Genomic DNA, 23,793 nt, shown 5'->3' on the forward strand with positions numbered 1-23,793 from the left:
AACAAAATGCTTAAAGATAGATAAATGTGTAGTGAAACTCAATATAAGGCAAGATACAAGATCTACACATGTAACCAAGGCAAAGACTTGTAATATAATGGTTTCTCAAATATTTTCAACCACGTATGTGCGCCTTAAACCTCTTGTTCATGTTTAATAATTCATTGCAAATGTTCGAATGACCTTAGTTGGAAAACATATAAACCCTTCGTCCCTCTGTAGCTGAGTCGTATTCTTTTTTGAGTTGTCCCACAGCTGAGTCATTTCCTTTTATGGCAAAAAATACTTTACTTTCTCTTCATCTCTCTATCTTTTTCCTTTCTACTTTATTCTCCTTTTACTTAACTCATTTAAAACATTTTTTCTTAAATCCGTGCCGAAAAGAAATGCATCTACTACAAAGGGACGGAGGGAGTATTATGCAAACGTGCCTTATTGTAGTTGTAGTGTTGAAAAAAGTTAGTACGTTGTCGTGCATGACAATTTTGAAAGCAGCAATCAAAATATAGTTGTCGAAGTTGGTCTAAGCATAGTATAGCACTATGTTCAAAATTTGTAAGTGTTGAAATATAAATTAAGAACGTGACATGTAGGAGACAACTTGATTGTTAACCAGTGTAGGAGACAACTTGATTGTTAACCAAAAACCTCATACAATTGAATTAGGAACGTGACATGTAGGGGAGTTGTCTGCATACCACTATAAATATAGTTAAATTTGGATAAAATCTAGTGTTAAGATAGTTTATGTATATAAATTTATTTAAATCTTTATTAAATATTAAAACTTACAACATACCACTTAAATTAATTGTTTCTTAGCAATGCCGAAAATCATAATGATAAGTTGGTAATTTACTCGTTGCTCGGTTCAGAATATGGTAAAACCCTTATAAAGTAATTGTTGCGACTTGTGACCATAGAATTTTATTAATTTAGAGAAATAATCTATAAATAACAAAGTACTAATTTATTAATATAGAGATGTTTTAACTAATCTATATATACATAAATGCCCTTCAAAATTATAGGCTTGTATGATTGATGGCAATTAAAATTATGAATTGTAATTATCATTCAAATAATGTATTAATTGAAAGTTTGAATATCTCATTCATTATTTTGGCCAAAGTAAAAACAATAGTTCATTTACATTCATTACTCTTAGCTAAAATAAAATAATGGTATTAGATATGAGCCACTCATCCCTTAAAAAGTCTGATAAGGGAGAGGGTTATCCACACTTATATAAAGAAGTTAGGATCATCAACAAGCCGATGTGGGACAAGGATTTAGAGAATTTAACACGCCCCGTCACGTGCGGGCCGGAATGACACATCGGACTTCCACATCACGTGGGTAGGCAAGAGAAGAGATAAAGAGATAAACCATCATCGAGAGGGTTATCCACACTTATATAGAGAAGCTAGGATCATCACCAAGCCGATGTGGGGACAAGGATTTAGAGAATTTAACACGCCCCCTCACGTGTGGGCCGGAATGACACATCGGACTTCCATATTACGTGGGTAGGCAAGAGAAGAGATAAAGAGATAAACCATGATCGAGTTGGGCCATGCTCTGATACCATATTAGAAATGGGCCACTCACTCCTTAAAAGGCCTCATAAGAGAGAAGATTATCCAAACTTATATAGAGAAGCTAGGATCATCACCAAGCCGATGTGGGACAAGGATTTGAAGAATTTAACAAATGGTTCGTATGCACATTGTGTAGAAGTGAATCCATTGTATTCAAATTTGAAAGGGTTACATGTTGGGAACAGACAAATTATTAGTCGATTATCAGTGTTATTAAAATGCCACGCTTATTATTATTATTAAAGGAGGTATATTAATCGGAGTCAAATAATTCAAATGATCATCCATATCAAATTCTACAACAATCATAGATAGGCTTGTTAAGTAGGGGAGACAGAATCAATGATATCGAACTACTCAAATTTAATACAGTCATGCTTATATTCGATTACACTAATTATTAAAAGAATAAGAAAACAAAATATAGAAGGAATAAGTGCTATCACTTTAAAATCCTACTTCCATTTTAGTATAGATATCTTAAACAACGGAATAATAAGGTTAAAAGAAAGTTAAGGGCATTCACAATGCAGCCCGTTCGGGGCGGCTGCCCGATGGGGCTGCATTGCAGATTCTCTAAACCATGTAGCCGCCCGACTACCTGCCTCCCTCAGAGCTGAATTGACGGCCGCCAGGCGGTTTTCGCTGCCACAATATTGTGGCTCGCGCGGCGGCCACGATATCAATTCCTTTTCTTTGATTTTTAATTAGTTTAAAAATAATACCAAGATATAATCTTAGATTGAGTTGTGAGACTATTTTAGTTGGAGAGGATTGACTATGACTAATTTTTCCATGATTATCCATTTAGCATTGAATTGTGAGATTCAATCTCATGAACCAAACACATTACATATTTAATCTCGAGACAACCCCTTTAAATACTCATATATCCTTCTCATTTTTCACATCCTTCACTCTACTTTTCACATTGCCAATTTTTGGTCTATCTTAAAATTTGTCGAAAATAAATCAAGGAGCTCAAATAGAGTTCGGGCAATATGCATACACAATACGGATAGGGTGAGATCCGTGCAATTCGAAAACATGGATTATGCCGAGGAAAGATTCGACGAAGCCTGTTGCTATCGACACTTCCCATTTGTCCAAAGTTGAACGCCTCCGCCTAATGACCAAGATGATCGAGAAGCTCGGGAAAAAATTGGAAGTTAAAATATACTCTCTCATCCCTATTAAGATGATACATTATTATTTTAAAAAAAAATTCTCTCTGATTAATACACCCAACTACTTTATCTATCTATAATTAAATACTTTACTTTTTTCTCTCTCTATTTAATACTATACATACCTTAACTTTTCTACTTAAATATATTAACCGATAATTCCTAAAATTCTGTGCTAATTAAGAAATGTGTTAGAGCGTCTCCGGTGGCGCCTTTCCCACTAGGACTTCCCACAAAAACTTCCTGCCACGTCATCACTAGTCCTTCCCATTTCACTAGGACTTCCCATTGCACTAGGACTTCCCACTAAGGACTTCCTGCAATAAAATTAAATTCACAATTATTCAATTTACGGACTTAAATTTACGGAATTAAAATGTCGACACGGAATACGGGAAAATTCGAATACTTCATTAAAAAAATTACATAATACTTAAAAAAAAATTACATAATTAAAAAAAAATACATAATACCTAAAAATTACATAATCATAAAAAGTCGAGAAATACAACCCTCGGCTCTCACTCCTCCTCGTCCTCGTTCCCGTCGCCCGTGCCGCTGCTCGCCTCCGACGTCCCCGCCCCCAATCCCGACGCCATAATCATCAATGGGTGGCATTCCTAAATCGCGCCGACATGCATCGACCACATCCTTGCACAGCCTTTTGTACACATGATCGTGCGTGCTAAACCACTACCTGTTCTCGTACGTCTTACTGCGCGGGCGAGACGGCCGTTACCTTCGCCTTCCCGGGCCTCCGATTTCGACCTCGTAGACTCCACAAGCCGCGCTTCCCTCGTCATCCACAGCTTTTTGCCCCATCGGACGGACGGCGACGGCGAGAGTCCGATCGTAGGTAATGGGCCACTCTGCCAGGAGCTCAGGCGGGGGCGAACACCGCGATGTACTCACCGGAAGAGCTTGATCTTCATTCCGTCAAACAGTCGACACCCACAACAAACTTTTGCTAATCCCTGACCACGAAGGCCTCCCTTTGGGTCAAAATTTTTGAACTTAAATCTTTGTCAGGTCCGGCCAAGGCTCGTTTCCTCAAATCATCCTCATACCCCGGGGTCGCCGCGCATGTTGTTTTGGAGGGCGCCCGAGTTTAGGCCTCAACCGCCATTGTCGCATTGTTTCATGCGAGGCTCGCCCTGACGGCAATACGAGGTGGGCCTCACTAATGCGGCCACAACGGCCAACATACCGGTTCCCCGACAAGGATCCTCTACTACACCGATCCAGCCTTCGCAACGTTAAATTTTCCCAACGGCCGACGTCCCTCCTTCCCCGGGCTCATCCTCCTCCCCCCTCGCCCCGTGTGCGAGGAAGAGCTCGACTTTGCCCGTGCCCCTACCCCACCCCCCGGCCTTGCCCTTTCGCTTTGCTCCCGTTAAAGGTGAGCCCCGCCTTACGGAGTCTCACGGATCGGCGATAGCCCCAACTCCGCCCCCCCTTCCTCAAAAGAGAAAGTTCGATGCGGCGACCGAGTCTCCGGAACAGACTTGGGAATCATGGGCCAACAATCTATATGGACGATAGAGATTCTTAGGGCTTCGGCCCCGTGGCATCGACCCACCCACCGCCATATTTGCGGCACGCCATCCCACGCCCGGGCATCATCCCACCCACCCCGCCATATTTGGCGGGGTACCGCCCATCTCCGCGCCCGGGCATCTTCCCACCCACCCCGCCATATTTGCCGCATACCGCCCATTCCCGCTCCCGGCATCATCCCACTCATCTCGAACATATTGTAGAACATTTGGGAGTCATCCCGCCATCCCCACCATTTGGGGATTCATCCCCGCATCCGGGGATTCATCCCCGCAAAGTCCGTCCTGGGAATCGTGGCGTTTCCCGCTCGGGGGAGTTCCTATTGTATTCCATTGTAGTAGAAATGAAATTTGTAGATTTAGAGAGAGAAACTTGTCAACACAAGTGGTGTGAATGAAATGAAGTTCAACGAGCTCTATTTATTGAGTTTTTTTAAAATATATATATATATATATATATATATATATATATATATAATAGGGGAGCATTAAACTCGTTTTACCCCTTTAGATACTATTTCCTTCATAATATTAACCATTAGATTAGGATTTGAACGGTCAAGATCAAGATTAAGAACTCAACCCGTGTTGCATTATTGGTCATATTCTCGGCATTATGAGGGTATAAGAGTAAAAAGGCACTATTACAAAAATTACGGATTTTTTGGGAAAACTGATGACATACCTTTCTAATTCCATCATTCTACTCTCTCATCAACCATGTTCCCTCAATTCTTCCCCTTCCAATAAAAAACCCTACCCGCCCAAATTGATGTCGAGAAGAAACTTCCGCATCGTCCCCGCCGTAAAAACGGGTAGAAAAATTCATCTCGCGCAAAATCAACGCGGGTCGCCAATTAAAGGCCTAAAGGACCGATTTTTAGTTTCACGCGCCTTTGAGTTTCTGTTCGATATTGGTTTTCAAGATTCGATTTTGGGGAAAAAACACTTGTAGTCGGTTTTGGGTCAAATTTTTTTATAAAAAATGAAATTGTAATTTTATTGAACTAGGGTTCGTCTATTATTTAATTTTTAGTTTATTGTTGAGTGTATTTGGTATATGTTCGATTATTATGGGTGAAACCATACAGATTTGAGATGTTTCGAAATTGTCGATTTTGTGTTCACTGGTTGCGATTATGTCCATTATTGACGATTTGGTTGGGTTATCGAGTTTTATCTATATTTTTTCGATATTTGGATAAGGAATTCAACCCATTTCTTGTGGTATTGCAGAACATCAATGATGAAGAGAGGCAAACCCTTCAAAAGTCAACCAACAATGATCAAGGTTAAGTAATTGTTCCCCCATTATGCATTATTCCTGGTTGTATACATTATTGAACATTATCTTGCATTTATACTTTTGTATTCATAGATAAATTTGCATTATTGTGAATGTTGTGTGTTTCATGATTTGGTTTGAATATGAAACGATTGGGCACAATTAGATGAAGCATTATTTGTTGGTTGTGTGACATTATTATCTTGGGTGGTTTTGTGTAATTTGGGAATGTTCGGTAATCTCAAGCAATTGTTTTAATTGAATTGATGCATTATTTGGTTGAAAATGAACATTATTTGTTCATTGTTTAGATAATAATATGTACATTGGGTTTCATTGAAACAGTTCAAATATGTACATTATTTGGGTTTAAAAATAGCATTATTTAGTGAAAATGTACAAATTTAAAAATGGTGCGTACTTTTAAGATAAGCTAAACCATATTTCTAAGTTTGAATCTTTGTATTTGCTACCCAATTTGTCAAAGAAAAATTTGCATTATTAAGTTCATATTATGCATTATTATGCGATATTATGCATTTTCATAGTGACATTTTACATTATTGAGAAAAAAGGGGTCTATCATGCATCGGGTAAATTGATTTTTAGCATTATTTACTCATTTGTTAACATTAATGTCAAGATTTTGTGCATTGGAAAACTCATGGAATACATGTCTCTTTCTTTTTTTGTCGCAAGTTGTGCCGCTTTATTTTGATGAAACAAGAGATGATGTAATTCTAATTGTATTAGCCCGTGCTTCCGATAGATTTCGGAGGGCAAAGCAGACCGACATCCCGTAAAGGGATGGATGTATGGGGTGGAGAAGTAGGGAGTGATCGATGGATCTTTATGGATATGATGTTTTTCGGGATTGGAACACCTTTTTTTCTTTTTTTTTTGTTTTGATAGCTTAATGTTGGAAGTGATAATTTTCGAATTGTTGGTTAGCTAGTTGGAACAATTTCAAGTTTTATGAACTTGTGCAAATTGCTTCAATCGTGGAGAACATTCCGTATAACGAACACTCACATAAAAACAAAAAAACATGCATATCGAATTTATAGTCATTATATGCCATAAATCGTAAATTTCAAAAGAATGAATGCATTATAGACGATATTCGTACATTACATAAATCTGAAATACAATACAAAAGGCCCTATGAGAAAATAAAGTTCAAATCTTTGATGGAGAAAATCAAGCTACTTACCATAACTAAATCAAATGTGAAAGACAATAAGGCCCTTTTCGATTATTTTAATGAATATAATTTAATTAATCGGCCCTATTTGGCCATTAGATCTTGCAAATGGATGGACAAGATTAAAAAAGGAAAAAAATAAAATATGAGAAAGTATAGATACATCCCTATATATATATATATATATATATATATATATATATATATATATATATATGAGTAGTGATATAGGCAAAATGCCCATTTAAATACAAAACTAGAGAATAAATCAAACCACAAGATCAATAAAATCAAGGGCTAGTTTTAACACATGTGTTTTTAATCAAGGAGAAATAAACCCTTCATTTATCACAAATTTACTTCACTATAAGGGTATAATGGACATTTCACAAATAAAATTGTTTAAAATAATTGAAAAAATTTTCCCATTATGGAATTCAATCTATCCCGCAATCACCCCCTTCCCACCTTCTCCTTCTTCACCTTCCTCAAAATTTTCCTATTTGTTTTCCCGCCCGGGAATCGTCCCCTTCCCCATCCATGGTCGTCATTTTCCCCACGAAACCCACGCCCATCCATGGGAAAATAATTAAACCAAAGATTTTTCAAAATGTTTGCCTCCCGGGTTTCCATTTAGATTTCTCATTCAATTAGATTTAGTTTTAGAAAAAAAAAGGGGTTTTGAAATTACAAATTCAAACATCGATTGGGCTTTAAATTTTGACATCCCCAATAGTTTATTAGGGCCCCCAAAAATTGAACATGAATGTCCCCGTTTTACGCTAAATTACTCCCTTTAACTATTTATTTTTTGTGTAGGTTTTGATGGGGAAAAAAAGAAAAAACCACCTTTAAACCCCGGATCGAGTAAAACCCAACCGCCCGTTTTTTCATTTAGTGAAGTTTTCCCAAAGGTTGGGAGCCAATTTTCCCTTTTTTATCCCGTTTTTTTTTTCCATTTCAAGGGAAGAAAACGGGGGAGGAAGATTCCGGTTAGATGGGCGCGGCCAAACCTTATGTTTAGGTTTTGGTTTTTCCTTTAAATAAAAACTTTGTTGATAAGTATTTCACCCAAAATAAGGTCCCCATCTATGTTTAAAAAAAGGTTTTTTTTTTCCATTTCGAAGTAAAACATGGTTGGGGAAGTGTTTGTCATCTATGCAAAAAAGGGGTTTCCCCTTTTCCTTTGAAGAAAAACATGGTTGGGGAAGTTTTCCCAAAAAGGAAATTTGTATGTCATCTATGCTTGTAGTGATTTTTTTTTTCCTTTTCCCCTTAAGAAAACTGGAAAATAAATTCCATTTAAGGGGAAATTTTTTGGGGATCCATGCTATAGCCCCGCTTTTTTTTGGGGGAAGTAAAATGTGCGGGTGGGAAGATTTTTCGTTAGTTTGAAGTGGGATTCATGCTTTTTAGTGCACGCTTTTTTCATCTCGGGAAGAATGGATTAAAGAAAAAAGATTTCATGGTTAGAGGAAGTGTTTGTGAGATGTTATTAGTGATCCGTTTTCCCCCCGAAGTAAAATTTTGGGAAAGATTTAGGGTTAAAGTGGTGTTTGTGATCCACCCCTTAAATTGACTTTTTTTAATCTCAAATAAAATTACATGGTAGTATTTGATGGTTTTTTAAGTGTTTGTGACACATATTATTAGTGATCTATTTTTCATCTGGAAGAAAAATTGCTTGATAAGATTTTCGGGTTAGAGGGGTTTATGCATGTTATTAGTGACCCTCTTTTTTAAACCCTCGAAGTAAAATGTGTTTAAAAAGTGATGTATTCCATGGTTATAGTGAATTTTTTGTGATCCATACTTATAGTGAAATGTTTTTTCATTTTAAAATAAGAAAATTTTTTTAAAAATTAAGATTTTTTGGGTTAGATGAATTTGTTTGGGGTTGATTTTTAATAGTGATCTTTTTTTGTTTGAATGTTGTTATTACATTAATATTTTATTCAAAATTTTTATTTATGTAGTTTCTTAGATATATAGATCCAGTTGATTTTTAATAGCTCTTTTGTTCACAAATGATATTTAACAAAATATAGTTCACAAATAAACTAATTAATTGTTGATGTGAATTAAACAACTAAAGAAGTGAATCAATTCGCTCACAGTGAACTAACATAAGCACACAATGAACTAAAAACATGTTATCAGTGAACTGATTCAAACTTATACTGAACTAAAAAATAGGTACGCAACGAAATAAGTATGGTGAACCAAGAAGTTTTCAACGAAACAAAACTCACTTACAGTAAAGTAAATATTGTTTATAGTGAAGTAAATATGATGTTTGATATTTCAGTGAAGAGTATTATTTATAGTGTACTAATTTTCACTTCAGTTAAGTATAATGAGCATATAGTGATGTATATTGTGCGTATAATGAAGTATATTCAACATTCCTTATAGTGTACTGTTTTTTCATTTTAGTGAAGTATATTGAGCATATAGTGATGCATATAACGTTTATAGTGAAGTAAATGTTGTTTTCATTTCGGTGAAGTATAATGAACGTATAGTGATGTATATAGTGCATATAGTGAAGTAAAAACATGTTTAGAGTGATGTATTCCATGGTTAGAGTGAAGTGTTTGTGATGCATGCTTATAGTGCTCTGTTTTTTCATCTCTGAAGTAAAAACATGCTTAGAGTGAAGTATTCCATGGTTAGAGAGAAGTGTTTGTGATGCATGCTTATAGTGCTCTATTTTTTCACCCCAGTGAAGTAAAAACATGCCTAGAGTGAAGTATTCCATGGTTAGAGTGAAGTGTTTGTGATGCATGCTTATAGTGATATGTTTTTTCATCTCAGTGAAGTAAAAACATGCTTAGAGTGAAGTATTCCATGGTTAGAGTGAAGTGTTTGTGATCCTTACTTATAGTGCACTGTTAATTATAGTTCACAAATTGAACTAATTAATTGTTGATGGTGAACTATATTGGTTTTATAGTGAAGTATATTTTGTGTATAATGAATTGTATTGGCTTGAAGTATATTTTGTTCACATATGAACAGGTATTTGACAAAATATAGCTCACTACATTAAAAATGAGTTCAAAATGATCTGATTATGTTTTAAAGTGCTCAATCTTCTATCAACAACACCACATAGATCTGCATCTCCGTTACAACAATTCATCCCACGGAAAATCCTAAAAATCCAAATGATTTCAAATTCAAACGAAACTACAAAATATAAATATGTTCATTCTCTAACTACATCACACGCATAGAACTACAAAGATAGAGATAGATTATTGAGTTTGAGCGAGAGAGATTGAAGAAGTTTGTTAGAAGCAGAAAGCTTCTACATAAGAAGCGTGATCTAAGCCCTAGATTCCATGGCGTGATCGACAGCCTCCGCCTTCAGCTCCTCAAGCTCGTTGCAGAGCCACTCCTCCACCAACCGTACGTGCTGCCACGTCATCTGCAACTCCTCCTCCACCCTCTCCTCTCCTCTCCCTCCAGGCTGCTCCGGAACTCCCTCTCTAGCAACAAATTCCTCCGCCGAAGCGCCTCCGACGCATCTCGGTGACGGCCAGAGATAGGCACAGAGAGAGAGAGAATGAAAATAGAAAGAGAGAGATAATGCGTGAATGGAATGTGTATGTGAGAATATGAGAACAAAGTTTATTTCCAAAAACACCCCTATGCAATTTTTATTAATTAATAATGTGCACTTTTATTAATCATTGGATTAAGATAATATGTGGCTGAGATCTATTCTCTAGTTATATCTTTAAAATTAGTTAAACCTTGATCACTTCTATATATATATATATATATAGGGGTGTATTCAGATGAAAACCATAATGTATATTAAAACATCAAACCATGTAAATAATGTACATTATACACACTAATGATGTACATTTTATTCATGTATAATGTACTGTTCTAAATATTGTACACACTAATAATGTACATTTACATTATATGAATTCTGTACATTATACATGAATAAAATGTACATTATTAGTGTGTATAATGTACATTATTTTACATGGTTTGATGTTTTAATATACATTATGGTTTTCATCTGAATACACCCCTATATATATATATATATATATATATATATATATATATAAAATCGGACGTCCGCCCTCCCCACTGGGGAGGACGGGCGAGCCCATGCGACGGGCGTGGACGCCCTTCGATGCCACTACATCGGACGTCGACGTCCTACCGGGACGTCCGTCATCGGAGACGGTCTTATTTTAATTGAGAAGGAGGAAGTAATTTTTAGATTTAAATTAATGTAATTTTTTTTATATTGAAGTAATATGAAGTAATTTTTTCTTTTTAATAAATGATGATTGCATAATTAAGTTGAGGCTGAAAATAAAAATAAAATTGGAGAAAAACTGACCGTCTGAAAAATAGGGGTGGGACTGAATTTTTCGAGACATTGTGAATGGCCAACTTTTCTTTTTCTACATTGATAAAAAGACAAAACCGCTTCGGTGCAAATTACTGTATTTATGAGTAATGATTCAAGGTCCATATATGCTACACCTCACAATTCCAACTCCGAAAACTAAAAGTTGGAATATTTTTGCTCAATATTAAAAATTTGAAGTCCAATTAGAATATTACCAAAAAAGACTTCATCTTTTCCAAAATCAATAAATCACAAAATATACATACTCCAAGAGAACAATTCTTGCCTAATGAGTTGTGGAAAAAGCATCAAGCTTTGTCAGCGCCAGCCATTGCACGCCTCAAATCCCACTCTTGTAATTACTGTTTTTAATGAAATGAGAGATGCCCTTAACTGAAATTTGACAAAAATGTAATTCCCACACATCAAAATTCAGACACAACTCAGATTCCATGTTTTAAATAAATTAGACAGAGCAGAATAGGAAAGAAATAGTAGCAGCGGGATGAGCGCCACCAGCTGTTTGTCATTATTGTTTTTGTTTTTTAACGAGGAGGAGCTTCACCGCTCTCCCCTTCTAATTCTGCCTCCGACTCAAGTCAAGTGCCCTTGAATTCTGTTCTTGGTAATACCTATATATGCATTGCATTGTTCAAGAGAATATAAAAATGTGTTCTTGGAACTAGTGGAGGAGTAGCTGAAGAGATTTGAGAAGAACCCTTTTGGTTTTGGTTTTGGTTTTGGTTTTTCTTCATTCTTGGGAGCTAGTTACTATGGCCGAAGGAATCTGTCTTTTCACCAAGGTTAAATTTTGGTTCCTTATTTTGGTTTTTGTGCCTTTCCCCCCCTTTTATTTGAGTTGAAGTAGTGTATTGAAATTTGGTTGATCAAATTTGAGATTTTCTCTTTTTCTTGCTCATGTTTCAGAAATTGAAGGTTTGAGTTCAATAGATGGTTGGGTTGTTACTAAAATGAGGTTTTGAGCTTGTATCCTTGGTTAGTTTCAATGAAGGTTAGGTTTTTAGGTTTTTGTTTAGTTTGGCTTCTGAGAAATCTTGCTTGAAATTTTAAATTTTTGTGGTGCCTGAAATGAGATTGAAGTGTTTTCTCTTTCAACTTGTTTCCATTCTTGTTGAATATGGTTGATTTTCTTTCTACCTGTATTTGTATTTACTGCATTTAAAATGACATGTATAGTATAATGCTCCTTTTTTTCATAAGACCTGTAGCTTTATAATAAGTTTATCTCATTTTTTTTTCATCTTATAGAATTTATGTGTGATTATTTCAATGGACTGATTTACTCAGTCACTTGGAATTACATATTGATTTATAGTGTGATGGATTTATTGGGAGATGGCAGGGTGATGTGAAGGTGAGTTGAGTGCAGTAGGAGTATTTGACATCTTTTCTTAAAAGTCTCAGAAAAATGTGAACTTTAATGTTTCGAACTTTCGTTTGAACTCGTGCTTCAAATTTTGTTGCGGAACAAAGTTGTTTGTGTATTGTTACACTCACCATTTCCTTCTACTAATGACAGGATTCCATAATCATAAAACCTCCCAAGAAATCTCCGGCTTCGATGAGGATGCTAGTCATAGTATTTGCTATGGCCTGTGGTATTTATATCTGTTCAATATGTTTAAAACAAACAAAGTACCACGACATCGAAGTTAGTCAGAGGCAATGTCTTGATAGCGCCATTAGTAGGCCTCAAACTCCAATCTGGCACTATCCGAAGCCCACTTCATTTAGCAGGTTAGTATCCACTCTCCACACTTATTTTCTAAAAAAAAAGCTTTGCTAGTTTGGAATGTATAATAAGACGTGAATCTTCTCCAATTTTATCTCAGGGCTGAATGTGCTAATAATCCAGTGCGGCTTTTTGCTATTCTATCGATGCAAAGATCTGGAAGCGGATGGTTTGAGACATTGTTGAACAACCATACCAATGTAAGCTCAAACGGGGAGATATTTTCTGTTAAAGAAAGAAGAAGCAATGCTTCTTCAATCATGTGGACTCTGGATAGAGTTTACAATTTGGACCTGTTCACAAGTGCTTCCAAGAATGAATGCTCTGCCGCAGTTGGCTTCAAGTGGATGCTTAACCAGGTGAGAGACGAATGCTTTCAACTTTCAAACGGGGAGCCATTATTCAATCTATGGCAGGAACATCTTTAAGTTAAATAGTAAAGATTCTGCATGTTTTCAGGATGCCGTTTCATATATAGTTTAGCTCAGCAATTTGGAATCATGTGGCTGTGAAAATATTTCCTGAGTGCTTTGCTTTCAAGGCTTCATCTTGAGTAACGTATTTAACTTTTACTTCACTGCTGATACAGGGGTTGATGCAGTACCACAAGGAAATTGCAGATTACTTCAACGACAGAGGTGTTTCTGTATTATTCCTTTTCCGGAGAAATCTTCTTAGGCGGATGGTTTCTGTTCTTGCCAATTCTTACGACCGCTATGCTAAACTCCTAAATGGGACTCACAAGTCTCACGTGCACTCACATGAGGAGGTATGTATGGTGCAACTTCCGTCGTTCAACTCCCATCTAACTAACTGTATGTGCTTATGGGCTCTAATCCTTTGATCTGCTTATCGTAGGCTGAGGCTCTGTCCAAATATAAACCAGAAATCAACGCAACATCGTTAGTGAAGGATTTAAAGACCATGGAGAATATGGTCTTGGAGGCGCTGGAGTATTTCAGCAGCACAAGGCATATGATTTTATATTACGAAGATCTCATAATGAATCGAACCGTGAGTTGCTTTCGATCTTCCTAAAAAAGCTTATCTGCTGTGCTTATTCGTTTCAATTTTTATAGAGCAGTGAATACGTGATAAACACTTAATTCGTAATCTTTTTATCTTTGTTAGTAATTATTGAGTCTAGAGACTTAGTAGACAAATATAGTGTTGTTCATATATATACTTTTAATTTCTTGATTACCATATTATAGAAATCTTATGTTTAGTTAGGGTCTGATTATTTAGAATTAGTTCTTAAGTTGTGCATTTTAATCATGGAAATAAAGTTTACATCTTGCTTTATTGTGTCTATCCTTTCTTCCCCTTCTTCATTTGAAGGAGCTTCCTTCCTTTATTCATTTCTATGTATTGATTGTTGTTTATAGGATTACGAAAAATAAGTTGGATTGATGAACTTTTTTTTTTCGGTGGAGCTTATAATTTATTGATCTGCTGCAGAAACTGATGGATGTTCAAAGATTTCTTGGGCTACCGGAAATGGATTTAAGCAGTCGGCAAGTGAAGATACACCGAGGATCATTGTCGGAGCATATCAAGAATTGGGATGACATCGACAAGACTCTACGAGGAACGGTATACGAAAGCTTCCTCAGCACTGACTACAGCAATGAGAGTTAGATTCCATTCATTTGAAACTGATGTATTGTAGGAGAATTTCACATTTTTCGCAGGTGATCAATGCAATTGTTGATCTCTGTTTTTTCTTAGCCTTTTTCTTTTCCTTTAACTTTATTATTTTCCAAGGCACATAGGATGTATAGGTCTGTGATTTGTGCATAGACAGAGATGTGAAGCCAACCTACAGCGCCATCATTCGATTTCATCTGTGCATTTTTATCCAGGCACAATATTCTATTGCTATTGTTTTGCATTGTGTTAAAAAATCTCTTAAATCTTGTCTTACATGGATTTGGTGATAATCTTGTCTCTTTATCTGTATTAGTGTGGATAGCTTTTGCCCTTATAAGGGCTTTTGTCTCTCCACACCGGTCGTTGTACTGTAAGTAATCGTTGCATCGGAACCACTGGCTTTTATAAGGGATAATGCATGTGACATTTTTTTAGGAAAATCATCGGTTTTCCGACAAAAAGACGAGATAGCATAAAACTCGTCGCACCCGGCTTCTGCGGACGCCACACAACGGCTGACTGAAAACAACCCAGCTCCGTACGCCGAGCACATAGTACGTTATCGGGTGGAGCTCCGTAACGTAATGTTGTGGGCTTGAACCCAACCTCGGTTTCTTATTCTTCGCTCGATTTGTTTTCTCATTTCAATTTACAAGAAAAACAAAAAAAAAAATCTGTCTACTATGACTGAGATTTACAACTGACATTGTTCTTAATAAAAGGGATTGTATCAATCACTCTTTAAAAGTTACCCCCTCCGTTCCATATTAATAGAGACATTTATTTTTGACACAAAGTTTAAGAATAGTATGTTAAGAATAGTATGTTAAAAATGGTGGTGAAAAAGTAAGAAAGAATAAAGTAAAAAAGAGAATTATATTTTGCTAAAAATAGAAATGACTCAATTAATTTCGAACTTTCTAAAATAAAAATCATTCTATTAACATGGAATGAAGGGAACATTATTTAGAAGAAATGATGATATTGGGTCTGGTCCGACTGGGTTTGCACCGAGTACGGGCATGGGACCCGCACACAGCCCATGCACAAGATTTTTTCACCGTAGACAACTTGATCTGACGTACTCAATGCAGAGTCCCTTCAAGATTCTTTCGGTTTTATTAAAAATTACTTCCTCCGTCCGAGATAATTCGGGTCACTTTGACCGGGCACGGGTTTGAAGAATGGTAATGAAAAGTGGGTTGAAAAAGTTAGTGGAATGTGGGTCCTACCTTTATATATTAGTTTTATAATAAAATGTGAGTAGAAATGAGTTAGTGGAATATATATGAGGTTCACTATAAAATATGGTAAAAGTGAAATGAGACAAATTATGTGGGATTGACTGAAATAAAAAACTGGGACGAATTATTCGGGACGGAAGGAGTAAAACATAAACTAATAAAATCAACCTATAATCTTGAGTTCAACTTTCAAGTTTTAACGCATCAGCAGGTTAACTATAATGAACACATTAAAACAATAAAAGATTTCACATCGCTAGCCGCCAACCTACAAAAGTGAAAGTACTCCAACTCCCACCTTAAATTAATTTCTTTTTAATTTATGAACCAAACTAATGTACTGAAAGAATTGTGTGTGTGAGGGAGAGCCTAGAAAGCAATTAGGTTTAAATTCTATCAGATTTTATGTACAAAAATATAATCTTAAATAATAATAGTACTACAAAGCGGGCGTATAGCGCAACATATGCGGAGGGAAAATTTAGTCATTTCTCTATATAAGGATACACTTGCTAAGAATAAAAAGAAACACACACAACAATGATGATGAAAGTTGGATATTTGTGGATTTCGATCATTGCTGCTTCTTTGGCATTGACAGCAAATGGTGGTGCTACAGATTACACAGCAATGTACGTATTTGGAGATTCACTATTGGATGCAGGAAACAACAAATATTTCATTGACAGTATAGCAAAAGCCGACTTCCTGCCTTATGGTATAGATTTTAGTGGAGGGCCCACTGGTAGACTCTGCAATGGCAAAATCCTCGTTGACTTCATTGGTAAAGAAATATCAGTCCAGTTCTCTCTTTATACCGATGTCTGATTCAGATATATATATATAGTCAATAGTTGCACTAGTATGCTAACTAATTTACAGTAATAATTAATAACTTTTAATTCTGTATATTGAAATTATCAACACAAAAATATAATTATATCAATACAACATGTAAATTTAAATATCAACACAAAAGACATAAGTTTAATAACACAAGAACATTAATACATTAATGTCTTTGTATTGATATTTTTAACATACAAAATTTATATTAGTTATTAATTATTACTGTAAGTTAGTTAGTATTTGATCACACATATAAGTCAATAACTAACAAACATTGCATGTATGCAGCGGAGATGGTGGGACTTCCTCTTCTTCCATCATATGCAGATGTTATTGCCAAAGGAGAAAACATTCTATTTGGAGTAAATTATGCCTCAGCAGGTGCAGGAATTCTTCGGGACACAGGATATCTATTTGTAATTTCCCTTCATCACATTTTATTTGTAAGCTCTTGAGGCATTGCATTTTATTAAGTTATCTGAAGTAGTAACATGATGAACAAACAGGGGCGCGTTATCCCTTTCGAAGAACAGATTAACAACTTGAGGAAAACGGTGGATGAGCTAAGAGGGCAACTGCATGAGAATGAAGTGAGCAAGTATTTGGCAAATGCATTGGTTTTTGTGGATATTGGAACAAATGACTACCTCAACAACTACTTGCTACCTACATACTACCCAAGCAGCCACATGTACAATCTTGAGCAATTTGCTGATCTCCTTATATCCCTCTATACAAAGCATATATTGGTAACACTATTTGATTATGTTTAACAAATTGTCATATTAGTCACTTCTAGACACCAATTGGAAGCTCTTTGTCGATGCAGGAAATTCAAGGTTTAGGGCTGAGGAAGTTCTTGATATTAGAGGCCTCACCTATAGGTTGCTTACCTATTTTAATTCACAACATGAAGTGTAGCGCCACATTAAATCAGGTGGTAGCAATGTTCAATACGCGCCTGAAATCTGTTGTGCATGACTTCAAGTCGAACTACCCTGGATCTGCATTCACTTACGTCCCATCGTCTCAACTGTTTCAAAGCTTGTTCGACAATGCTGAGGCCTACGGTATTTCAAGATTGATGGCTTGGTTTAAATAAAACTTTTTTTTGTTAGCACGGGATTAATTAACTTATGATGCATAATGCAGGGTTCAAGGTGAAGGACAAAGCATGTTGTGGGGGCAGTGCTGGTTCAAAAGGAACAAAGCCTGTAAATACAGTACCATGTCTAAATAGAAATGAGTACTTGTTCTGGGATTTTGCTCACCCTACTGAGGCTGGCAACCGAATTCTTGCTGCCCTCATTCACAACGCTACCTCCTTTTAAAAATTTGAGTGGTCAATCGAAATAAAATGTTACTACTACAAAATAAGGCTCAAATGAATGAGGTTGAAATCTATTTATTATTACAAGGCTTTTGTGTTGAATAAGGTTAATTGGTTAAGACTTTAGTTATGTTTTTGTTAGATGGAGCTGAGACTGAATGCGTTGGGTCCATCGTACGTGTTTATGCTGATGTAGTGCATACCTGTTAATGTGTATTATAGAGCTTGTATATCAATAATACTACCCCGTCTTCGAAAGGAGAAAAAATTCCCTAGTCCATGTATATCACATGACAATCTTATTTGATATATCTCACTAATAATATGTTGCCAAATGAAAATATATAGCATACATGTCAAAATGATTATATTGAAATAAAATGATATTTTAAGGAAATTTTTATAGCGCACACATAATACACTTCAATTATCAATCGTTCATTTTAATTATAAAAGTCATTGTTTACTGCCGTTGAGATATGCTAAGCACATTCCTTTTTTTAATTATGTATTTTTTTTTACTTGGGTATATATTTATTCATTTTTTATGGAAGCATACATATTTGGAAAGAAAAAGACATTCTCATGTAATATACTACTGAAAACTATCCCTAATAATAATACAATTTTTTTTTTAACAAGAACACAAATGATATTTCATAATGCACCACCATTTATTAATCGATACTACTATTCTTTTATATAGATATATAAAATATAAATTTTATTTATTTATTTATTTTATGAGAATATTTATCTTTTTTATTGATGTATACATAAATTAAAATATGTTAGCATCGCACACAATAAATTTAATATATGAATGACTATACAGCGTAGTTCTATTTTTTCATTTTATGGTTACATATAACATATAAAATAATTATATGTTAAGTTAAAATATTGATTAAGATAGTTAATATTAATAAAATGATCTGATGAATTTTATACCATAGACAATATATGAATAAAACTTAATATGAATTTAAAGAAATTAAATACTACTAAATATTCAAATTAAGGATTACAATCTTATTTTATGTTAAAATAAGATTATCTTAATAAATAAAAATCAACTATAAATCTAAGAAGATACTCCCTCCGTCCACGAATAAGAGTCCCGTTTTTCCATTTTTGTCCGTCCACAAATAAGAGTCCTGGTTCATAATTACCATAAATGGTAAAAATACCTCACATTCCACTAACTCATTCCACTCACATATCATTTAAAATTAATATATACAAGTGAGACCATATTCCACTAACTATCTTCCACCCACCTTTCTTAACATTTTTTAAAACTCGCACCATTTAGAAACAGGACTCTGAATCGTGGACGGAGGGAGTAAAACTTTAGTAGACATAAATATGTCATCTTTAATTTATAGTTACTTAACTTAAAAATTAATTATAAAATAATGAATATGAAAATTAAACATACATAAAGATATAATCGATAAATTATAAATATAGTCAAGAATATATTTACTTGACTAAAAAAGACCAAATGATACAAATATATACATGGACTAGGGAATTTTTTCCCCCTTGAAAGTTTATCCCAAATATTTTTATTTTTTCAAACTAGCTAAGAAGGGATGAAACACACACAAAATATGATGATAAAAGTTGCATATTTGTGGAGTTTGATTAAAATATAGAGCAATGTATGTATTAGGAGATTCACTATCAGATGTTGGAAACAACTAATACTGGAAGATTCTCCAATGGCAAAATCCTCGTAGACTTCATTGGTAAAGAACTAATACTGATTTATTTCACATTTTCATATACATATATTGATAGAAGTTCATATTCTTTCAATTCTCTCTTTATAGCGACATGTGATATTTGTTTATTTCATTTAACAACGTGGTGAATAACTAAGATTACATATTTACATGTATGCATGCAGCGGAGATGGCAGGAAGGAGAGAGCATTCTGTATGGAGTAAATCATGCCTCAGCTGGTGCAAGAATTCTCCGCGACACAAGCGACACAGGATATCTATTTGTACTTTCTTTTCATCACTACATGCTAATAAGCTCTTGAGCCATTGCATTTTTAAGCTCTTGAAATATGGTTATCTGAAGTGGTAACATGGCAAACAGGGCCGCATCATCCATTTCGAAGAACAGATTAACAACTTGAGAAAAACGGTGGATAAGCTGAGAAAGCAACTGCATGGGAATGAAGTGAGCAAGTATTTGGAAAATGCAGTGGTGTCTGTGGATATTGGAAGTTGGAGTTAATGACTACCTCAACAACTACTTTGAAATTGAACACTACCCAAGCAGCCACATCTACAATCTTGAGCAATTTGCTGATCTCCTTATAAACCTCTATACACAACATATATTGGTACGTGGTAACAGTATTTGAGTATATTCAACAAAATGTCTTAATAATCTGTCGATGCAGGAAATCCAAGGTTTAGGGCTGAGGAAGTTCTTAATATTAGAGGCTTCACCTATTGGTTGCATCCCTATAAGAAGTCACAATTTGAAGTGTAACGCAACATTAAACCACGTGGTGGAAATGTTCAATACGCGGCTGAAATCTGTTGCGCACGACCTCAGGTCGAACTACCCTGGATCTGCATTCACTTACGCCTCATCGATTCAACTGTTTAACAGCTTGTTCGACAATGCTGAGGCCTACGGTAAGGGTTCAAGGTGAAGGACAAAGCTTGTTGTGGGAGCAGTGAAGGTTCAAATGGAACAGAGCCGAAGGGTTTTAAAAATACAGTACCATGTCGGAATAGAAATGAGTACTTGTTCTGGGATGGTGCTCATCCTACAGAGGCGCCCGGAATTCTCGCTGCCCTCCTTCACAACACAACCTCCTTATGATATATATCTGCACCAATAAAGCTTTAATTCAGTAGCTCGTAAGAGCACTATCTAATCTATAGTTTTGCAAAAGTAGTGCCTAAACAAAACTTAAAAAATATCAGCACTTATTTATCAGAACCAGGACGTCGAATGAATACACGACGGGGAGATGGGGATAGTGTCGTACTCACCCATGGTTGTATTGTCGCCGCTGCGCTCTGAGAAGTTGGGTGGCGGAGTGACATTACAAAAGGCCAATCCTTCAAACTATATTTCTCTCTCTCTCCTCCCCTAAAAAGACTTGATTGCAACCTCAGACTGATTAAAGCAATGCCTCACCAACTCCCCAACCACATCCCCCCTTCTTCATACTACTCCTAAGACCATCAAGAGTCTCACAAATCCTCACTATCTTCGTCCCACCTGAGTAGAAGACCTCCACCTTATCCTTCACCTCAATCCAACTACACCCAGCCACCTTCCTCACTCCCATCTCCTTCATCAAACTCCTCAACTCTGCTGCCTTCTGCCTAAACCCTCCCTCGACATACAAGTTGAGCAGCTGCACATACCCACCCCCATTCTCTGGCTCCATCTCCAACAGCTTATAAGCAGCCGCCTCACCAAGCTCAAACCTCCGATGAACCTTGCAAGAAGAAAGCAGAGACAGCCAAATGCCTCTCTCAGGCGCCATGGCCATCCCTTCCACAAACTCCCAAGCCTCTTCCACGCGCCCACCCCGGCCCAAAAGGTCCACCACGGTGACATAATGTGCCATCTTAGGCTCCACTCCGCTCTCCCTCATCGACCTAAACAGACTCAGCCCTTTATCGACCAGACCACTATGATTGCATGAGGAGATGAGGGACAAGAACGTTACCCCATCAGGTGATTCTCCTGAATCCCTCATCTCCTCCAGCATACCAATGGCCCTATGGCACTCACCATGTGATCCGTAGCCTCCAATCATTGAGTTCCATGCCACGATGTCTCTCTTCTCCATGTTCCTGAACACCCGTTCAGCATAAACTAAGCTTCCACACTTTGCATACATATCAACCAACGTGTTCTCTACTTGATTTTCTTTAAATAGAAGGGATCTTATGATATAACCATGTATCGCCTTTCCCACAAGCAATGCTGCGAGCTCTGCAGCTGCAGCAAGAGCTAGGGTGACCGAAACAGAGTCAGGGCAGAGGCCGTCTTGCAGAACACGAGGCAGGAGGCTGATCGAGATGTTTGGGAAGCCGTTCAATGAGTTACACAAGATGAAAGCATTCCACACCGCCAAATTCTTCACCAACACACTGGAAAAAGCTTCCTCTGCCATCTCAACCTTTTTGAATTTGGAGTAGAACTCAATTAGAGCTCTACCTGTGCAAGAATCCAAATCAAGGCCTTCCTTAATCGACATTCCATGAAGACAACAACCTAGTTTCTCATCACCATATGCTAAACAAGCAACAATCGAGCTTGCAACAACACTAGCATCCGGCTTCACACCTTCGGATATCATCCCCTTGAACAAAACCAAAACCTCCTCGAATTTCCTATTCTCTAAACTCCCTGATATCATAGATCCCCAAGATACAACGTCCCTCCCCCTCATCTCTTTGAAGACCTTACAGGACTCCTTGAAACGCCCAAGCTTTGAGTACATTGTCAGCAGAGCACTCTGCAGAGCAAGACTCTGCTTCACTGGCCTTTTGATTAGCTCTCCATGTGTCCTTTCTCCAAGTTGGTGCGATCCAATCATACCACATGCTATCAGTACATTAGACACGGTGAAGAAATCGGGCTCTACTTGTTCGGAACGCATCTTGGTGTAAACATCCAAAGCATTATTAGCATTGCCACAGTTAACATAAGCTGATACCATGCTATTCCAAATCCCAACAGTTCTGTCTCTGACTAAATTGAAAACACACTCTGCATCTTCAACAACTCCACATTTGGCATAAAAGGTCAGTAGTGAAGTGCTAGCATAGGAATCTTGCTCGAAACCCATCTTGACCAAATCAGAGTGTACCTGACAACCAAAATCCACAGCTTCACCCAGTGAGCAAGCTGTGAGAACACTTGAAAATGTGGTGGAGCCAAGCTCAAGAGCCTCATTTTTCGCCGACGAATATAACTGCAAGCTGTTTCTCCAAACACCATTTTCACAGAAGCCATTGATCATTGCATTCCAAACTGCAATGCTGTGTTTATTCTCCAACATTACGAAAGCATTCCAAGCGTCCATCGGCCTACCATAGCTCGAGTAGATATCAATCATTGCGGTGACTACAAATGCGTCGTGAAGAAACATATTCCTGATTGCATAGCTATGGATTTCTCTCCCAAATGATACACCTAAACAAGCATTGGACTTTCCAAGAAGAATACAGAGAGTATACCCATCTGGCTTGACATTCATCGCAACCATTTGCCGGATCTGTGCTATGCCTTGATCAATAAAATCATTCTTGAAATAGCCATCAATGATAGAATTCCAAAGAGCGACGTCGGAAGTCAAAATTTCGCGTTCAGGCAAAAAGTCGAACACTTGGAGTGCAGTAGCGAGCGAGCCACATTTTACATACATCTGGACGAGCGAGGTGACGATGTAAGGATCGAACAGAAGGCCCAATTTGATGATAGTGGAGTGAAGCGTGCTTCCATAGATGGAATTAGAGAGGGAAGCACAGGATTTGAGTAGAGAAGGGAAAATGAATCTTGAGGTGATGTTATTTGGGAAGTTGAGATGCTCCGAGTAAAACTGTAGTGCTTGTCGATAATTGCCCTGCTGAACTAAGGATTTGATTTCGGAGTTGAAGTGATGATATGAAGAGTGGTGATTTCTGATTATAGTCGAAAAAGTCCGAGAGATGAAGACGCCATTTGCGCGCATATTTCATGCTAGT

At 36.7% G+C, this 23,793-nt stretch overlaps 4 protein-coding genes across 6 annotated transcripts; 3 read left to right on the plus strand and 1 right to left on the minus strand.

Annotated features, from left to right (window-relative positions):
- Positions 1-11,539: 11,539 nt before the first annotated feature.
- LOC125212842 lies at positions 11,540-14,858 on the plus strand. 3 transcript variants are annotated; one of them, XM_048113115.1, is made up of 7 exons: positions 11,540-12,026; positions 12,151-12,235; positions 12,764-12,981; positions 13,077-13,335; positions 13,566-13,745; positions 13,835-13,990; positions 14,438-14,858. In XM_048113115.1, the coding sequence occupies exons 2-7, from the start codon at positions 12,230-12,232 to the stop codon at positions 14,615-14,617; spliced, it is 999 nt and encodes a 332-aa protein (XP_047969072.1). In that variant the 5' UTR covers positions 11,540-12,026; positions 12,151-12,229; the 3' UTR covers positions 14,618-14,858. The 3 variants fall into 3 exon arrangements, with proteins under 3 accessions (XP_047969072.1, XP_047969071.1, XP_047969073.1); XM_048113114.1 differs by lacking the exon at positions 12,151-12,235; XM_048113116.1 differs by lacking the exons at positions 11,540-12,026; positions 12,151-12,235 and adding an exon at positions 12,465-12,598.
- Positions 14,859-16,413: 1,555 nt separating this feature from the next.
- LOC125209387 (GDSL esterase/lipase At1g71691-like) lies at positions 16,414-18,310 on the plus strand. Its single transcript, XM_048108982.1, has 5 exons — positions 16,414-16,657; positions 17,011-17,138; positions 17,229-17,471; positions 17,552-17,792; positions 17,875-18,310. Exons 1-5 carry the CDS (start codon positions 16,414-16,416, stop codon positions 18,051-18,053), a joined length of 1,035 nt encoding a protein of 344 aa, XP_047964939.1. The 3' UTR covers positions 18,054-18,310.
- A 1,651-nt stretch (positions 18,311-19,961) lies between these two features.
- On the plus strand, positions 19,962-20,732 carry LOC125209389 (GDSL esterase/lipase 7-like). Its single transcript, XM_048108983.1, has 3 exons — positions 19,962-20,066; positions 20,165-20,248; positions 20,475-20,732. Exons 1-3 carry the CDS (start codon positions 19,962-19,964, stop codon positions 20,730-20,732), a joined length of 447 nt encoding a protein of 148 aa, XP_047964940.1.
- LOC125211306 (pentatricopeptide repeat-containing protein At2g40720) lies at positions 20,365-23,793 on the minus strand. The gene is made up of 2 exons (XM_048111037.1): positions 21,079-23,793; positions 20,365-20,912 (listed from the first exon to the last, which is right to left on the minus strand). The coding sequence occupies exon 1, from the start codon at positions 23,778-23,780 to the stop codon at positions 21,210-21,212; it is 2,571 nt and encodes an 856-aa protein (XP_047966994.1). The 5' UTR covers positions 23,781-23,793; the 3' UTR covers positions 20,365-20,912; positions 21,079-21,209.

This window comes from Salvia hispanica, chromosome 3 (assembly GCF_023119035.1).
Source record: "Salvia hispanica cultivar TCC Black 2014 chromosome 3, UniMelb_Shisp_WGS_1.0, whole genome shotgun sequence".
Lineage (NCBI taxonomy): Eukaryota > Viridiplantae > Streptophyta > Magnoliopsida > Lamiales > Lamiaceae > Salvia > Salvia hispanica.

Excerpts from the sequence above, each read along its gene's own strand:
- LOC125209389 (XM_048108983.1), top strand. The coding sequence starts at position 19,962 with ATGCAGCGGAGATGGCAGGAAGGAGAGAGCATTCTGTATGGAGTAAAT. Across the intron at positions 20,067-20,164 it reads GCGACACAGGATATCTATTT|GGCCGCATCATCCATTTCGA; the intron begins GTACTTTCTTTT and ends CATGGCAAACAG. Across the intron at positions 20,249-20,474 it reads AGCAACTGCATGGGAATGAA|GAAATCCAAGGTTTAGGGCT; the intron begins GTGAGCAAGTAT and ends CTGTCGATGCAG.
- LOC125212842 (XM_048113114.1), top strand. The coding sequence starts at position 11,997 with ATGGCCGAAGGAATCTGTCTTTTCACCAAG. Across the intron at positions 13,336-13,565 it reads TCAAGTGGATGCTTAACCAG|GGGTTGATGCAGTACCACAA; the intron begins GTGAGAGACGAA and ends CTGCTGATACAG. Across the intron at positions 13,746-13,834 it reads ACGTGCACTCACATGAGGAG|GCTGAGGCTCTGTCCAAATA; the intron begins GTATGTATGGTG and ends TGCTTATCGTAG.
- LOC125211306 (XM_048111037.1), bottom strand. The coding sequence starts at position 23,780 with ATGCGCGCAAATGGCGTCTTCATCTCTCGGACTTTTTCGACTATAATC.
- LOC125209387 (XM_048108982.1), top strand. The coding sequence starts at position 16,414 with ATGATGATGAAAGTTGGATATTTGTGGATTTCGATCATTGCTGCTTCT. Across the intron at positions 16,658-17,010 it reads AATCCTCGTTGACTTCATTG|CGGAGATGGTGGGACTTCCT; the intron begins GTAAAGAAATAT and ends GCATGTATGCAG. Across the intron at positions 17,472-17,551 it reads TCTATACAAAGCATATATTG|GAAATTCAAGGTTTAGGGCT; the intron begins GTAACACTATTT and ends TTGTCGATGCAG.